This window comes from Equus quagga, chromosome 5, assembly GCF_021613505.1.
Source record: "Equus quagga isolate Etosha38 chromosome 5, UCLA_HA_Equagga_1.0, whole genome shotgun sequence".
NCBI classification, from domain to species: Eukaryota; Metazoa; Chordata; class Mammalia; order Perissodactyla; family Equidae; genus Equus; species Equus quagga.
Genome location: NC_060271.1, coordinates 15,380,817 through 15,385,919, shown reverse-complemented (window position 1 = coordinate 15,385,919; position 5,103 = coordinate 15,380,817). Strand labels below are relative to the sequence as shown.

The 5,103-nt window shown below is 44.4% G+C and overlaps 1 protein-coding gene across 1 annotated transcript; it reads right to left on the bottom strand.

The window, feature by feature from the left end:
- Positions 1-1,290: 1,290 nt before the first annotated feature.
- LOC124238813 (olfactory receptor 2D3-like) lies at positions 1,291-2,238 on the bottom strand. Its single transcript, XM_046659924.1, has one exon. The coding sequence runs from the start codon at positions 2,236-2,238 to the stop codon at positions 1,291-1,293; it is 948 nt and encodes a 315-aa protein (XP_046515880.1).
- Between the last annotated feature and the right edge of the window lie 2,865 nt (positions 2,239-5,103).

Here is a 5,103-nt window from a genome sequence, read left to right as displayed (position 1 = left end):
TTTTTACTCTGGTGGTACAAAGAGTAAAGGCAAAACTTGGAGAAGATTCTCTCAAGGTCAGCAGGGGCTCCTGGTGAAAGCTTACCTCTGACTCAGGCTTCACTAGAGTGTTGCCTGCCTTTCTTGGTGTGAGAGTCACTGTGTGGCCAGTACCATACCTGAGATTCTGTGGAGCAACTTTTCTGTGCCTCCTCCCATGTGGTGGGGACTCTAAGGGGCCACAGCCATGGGTGAAGGTTTCTGGCACTGGTAAGAGAAGCCAGCACCATATGATCATCCCATCCTGCCATACCTATAGGTGTCCTCTTGAATCAAGTACTCTATTAACACCTTTATGACTCAATTCAGATTTGAACAAATGTTTATTATAAAAGCTCTACCATGTGAGACTATTGATGAAGGTATCTTTGAGGAGTGCTGACTGTTTGTAATCAAGATCTCTTCATATGATATCTTGAGGGGCATCATAATTTTTTAATTGTTTTGACTGTTCAGAATTCATGAGCTTCTTGGTGATAGACCCAAGCTTACTAAATCCACACCAGAATGAAGTGTAAACAAATGCCAATCTTCTCATTTGTAGTACTAACTATCCCTTTTCAGAGAGCAGAACGGCCCCTCTTTCTAAGCTGAAATGTTCTCAGTTGTTCGCTTGGTAATTGTGGTGTTAGGAAAGAGAAGTAGAATATAATCAGAAGAATGGCAATGTTTATATAAAGCATGTGATGTGTCAAGCACTGTTTTGAGAACTTGTATACCTACATTAACTTCTTACAACAATCTTACAAGGTGATGGTTTGCTGCAATGTATGAGCTCTGATTCTATTCCTAACCCTATTCCTTTCACCTGAGAGTATGTTTCTTTAGATCTGCTCATGCTCCTGATTCAGATAAAATAAAGTCACTGATGTGGGTCCTGTGAGTCATCTTGTCCCAGCTATCATGAGTTGATTTAATAGGCCCAGTCCTCATGCACTCAGTCACTCAATCAGTAAATGTTAACGACTTTGTTCATGCCAGACACTTTGCTGGGCCCTGGGGAAATAGAACTGACTCAGACACAGGTTCTGCCTTAGCACTATGTCTTGCAGTTGGGTCTCTTGATGTTTGAAGATAGCCCAGCTGCTGGAGCCATCAGCAAGTCCCACCCACGTGCCTACCTTCACACACCATCTCCTCTATCAGTCAGTGATTCTTGCCTGTCCATTTGGTAATGTAAGGGAATGGGGTGGAATGACCACAGAACCTGTGGTTTCAGGTCTGGTTGTGGCCTTCTGTGCTCCAGTGGCTTTATTCAGGGGCCCTGCCCTGGCCTGTTAACTTGAGGAAAGCCCTCTTCACATCTTTGTTTCGGAGGCTGTAGATTATGGGGTTGAGAAAGGCAGAGATAACATTGTAGAACAGGGCCAGTTTCTTGTCCCTCTCTGGGGAGGCATTGGCCCCAGGGTTCATGTACATAAACATAGCAGGTCCACAGAACATGGTGACCACGGTGATGTGGGAGACACAGGTGGAGAAGGCCTTGAGTCGACCCTGGGCTGAGCGGATTCTCAAGATGGTGGCAAAGATGCGGACATAAAAGGCCAGAATGAAGGAAAGAGGTACCAGGAGAAGGATGAAGCCCAGGATGAAATCTACTTGATCGTTGAGGGATGTGTCTGCACAGGCCAGCTTCAGAACTGCGGGAACCTCACAGAAGAAGTGATTGATCTCATTGGGGCCACAGTAAGGCAGGCGCATTGTGAAGACAGTGTAGACTAGGGAACAGCTGACACCCCACAGTCCACAAAAGACCACCATTGTCCCACACAGCCATGGGCTCATGATAACCTTGTACCTAAGTGGGTAGCAGATGGCCACATATCTATCATAGGCCATGACAGAGAACAGCCAGCCCTCAGTGATGCCCAACACTAGAAAGATGTACATCTGGGTTACACACCCAACATAGGAGATAGTTTTCTTCTGGCAGACAAGATGCACCAACATCTGGGGCACAGTGGTGGTGACATAGCTCATGTCCAGCATGGAGAGGACACTGAGGAAGAAGTACATGGGTGTGCGGAGGCGGGAGTCTAGGTGGATCAAGGTGACAATGAGCCCATTGCCCACAAGCGTAGAGAGGTAGAGAAAGATGAAGATATTGAAGAGGATTGCATTAATTTGGGAGTCCCTGGAGAAGCCCAGAAGGATGAACTCAGAAATGGAGCTGTGGTTCTCCCAGGGTAAGTCCTGCATTCTCCTTCAGCTGCAGAAAAAGAAATGGACCTACTAGTGGCCCAGCTTAGGATACATGTTCAGGTACCATCACCATTCAGTTGCTGGCAAGGCAGTGGTTATTTGGATACTATTTGGGACTAATATCAGATCAGAGACTGAGGTCTACCTAGGGTGAGGCTCAATTTGGGACGGGAGGAAAACCTTCATGGAATTGTGTGTTTCTCAGTCCCAAATCTTTTCTCAAGACCTCCAGGGTCTCATTTTGTTCTCTCTATCAGCCCCAGCAAGGCCACCTGCTTTCTTGTCCTTCAGGAGCTACCACCATGTAGTGCATTGCTTGGGGGTCATCTTCCCCAGTCCTAGCTATAGAGTGGGATAATGAAGATTTGAAGTTCTCCCATGTTTCTTCTTCAAAAACTAGCACTCAGAACTCTTTCCTTAAGTGTTTAAACTTCTGATCACTGTAGATATATGGACAGGGTGAGTCAGAAATGTAGGGAAGATATGTGACTCCAGAAATGTTAAAAGTTTTTAGAAAATTTTCTCCAGGTCTATGTTTCTCAAGTCTTTTGGGTCTCTGGAAGCTTGCTCACACCTGATTTGATTTTAGATGGAGTTGCTCACTACCCTGCCTCTTCCTGGCCTTACCCACAACCGAAGGGAAGGGTCTTCCTGCTTGACCCTAAAACTATAATACAGGCAGAATTATAGCTGTCTTTTTTGCTTAAAGGAAGCTTTGGCATCTCTGAATCCCTCCAGCCTGGTGGGAACATTCCTCCCAATCATAATTGATCTCTTGGAGTCTTTTATCTCCTGGAGTTGAGAGCTATGCTAAGCAGGAAGCCCTAGTTAAAGACTGTCCTTTGGTTTAGTTTATATCTTAAAAATCAGGGCTGATTCCTTGTTTGTGGTGCCATAGGAGGTGGTGGTTCTAGGGGAGGAGCATGGGATTTGGAATCAGAAGACTGGAGTTCAAGTCTTGGTACGTCAACTGTGGCCCTGTTCAAGTAATTTAACCTCCTTGAACCTCATTTCTTTCTCCATGAAATCTACATAATACCTACCAGAGGGAGATCCTGTGAGGAATAATACATGATATGTGTGAAGAACCTAACATTGTCACTAATACGGAGCGGGAGCTCAATAACATTAGTTCCCATCAAATCCTCTTCCTCATAGTGTCCTTCATTAAATGGTCAGCAAACACTGGTTGAGCACCTGCCATATATCAGGTCCTGAATTAGGAGCTGGAGAGACAAAGACAAACAAGTTTTATTCCTAATCCTCAAGAAGCTGACAGTATAGAAATAGAAGAATAGAGACACAAGTCACATTCCAATGTGTTTAGCACTATGATGGAAATACCTGCTGGCAGTCAAAGCTCTGTGCTAAGCACTAGGGATACAGAAAATAAATCTCTGGCCTCAAAGATCATGCACACGAAGGAGATAGATAAACAAAGAATGGCTGTCAAGTGATAAGTGCTGTGACTAGAGTAAGTACAGGGCGTCATGGCAGCCCATGAAAGGAGCACCTGGGTTAGCCTTTGGGAGCTAGACTTCTCCAAGAAGAGGACACACAATGTTAATCCTAAAGGACAAGCAGGACTTAACCAAGCAAAGAACTGAAGGATGAATTTTGCAAGCAGATGGAGTAGCAGGAGCAAAGGACCATAACCAAGGGAAAGCTTTGTGCAACCAGGCAGTACAAGTGATAAAGTCTGAGGACAGGCTAATCTGCACAGAGTAGGAAGGAAAAGATTATAAAGGATATTGTATAACTTGATAAGGAGGATGAACTTGATCATTTAGGCCATGGCAAGTCACAGGAGAGTTTTAAGTAGATAAGTAATTCATTGATGCTTAGGTTTTAGAAACATCACTACTTGGGTGGAAGTTAGGAGAAGGTTTTGGAGGAAAACCAGTTGAGGGGTATGGTAAAAGGAAGAAGAAAGGTACCATTCTAGACAACAAAGAAGAGAAGAGAGATTAAAGAGAGATGTAGGACGTTGAATCCATAGGACTTTGTAACTGAGAAGGGCAGCAGGAGAGAAAGAAGCGGGGAAACAAAGATAAGCTTGAGGTTTTAGGCTTGGGAACCTAAGTTGACAGGAATACAATTACAAGACAGAACCTTAAAAAAAACCAGAATCTAGGTGGCCATGGAGGAGGGAGAGATGGGGAGGGACAACAAATGGCCAAGAGGTAATGATTGATTCTGTTACAGACATAGGGTTTGAAACATGGGGTATCTTTGAGGATCTGACCATCAGAGAGTTAGACAGATAGCCTTGGAGCTCAAGAAGGAGCTCTAAGTGGAAAATCAAAATTTGAAGGGTAATTAAGGCACAGAATGGATGAGAATTCTCAGGGACAGATCAGAGAGAGAGAGAGAGAGAGAGAGAGAGAGAGAGTGCGAGCAGATGCTCCAAAGATGCAACCTGGGAGCATGATCATTGGATAGGTCAGCAGAAGAAGAGATGGGGTTTGAGCAAGAGCATGAAGGGAAGCAAGAGAGCTTGATGCCAGAAACACAGAGACCTAATGTCTCCAAGAGTGGGGAGTGCACATGGTGCCAAATGATACAGAGAGGGCAAGAGGAAGAAAAACTTCAAAAAATGAAACAATCTGGAAGTTATTAGTGGCTTGGATGTGGGATATTTCTGTGGAGTGTTGAAGGTAGAAATCGGATATCAGTGGGTTGGGAGGAGTGAACCGGGCTATAAAGAGAAAGAGTAAGATGAAGAGATATCTAAGATTGGGACATAAGGTGAAGGAAGCGTTTTGTTTTGATTTATTGTTTTCTTAAGGCAGAAGAGAGTTCAGAATATACCCTGAGGGGAAAGCCAAAAGAGAGGGAGAGAGAAGTAACACTGCAAGGTCT

What these genes read in the sequence shown, in the direction of transcription:
- LOC124238813 (XM_046659924.1), bottom strand. Translation starts at nt 2,238, where the DNA reads ATGCAGGACTTACCCTGGGAGAACCACAGCTCCATTTCTGAGTTCATC.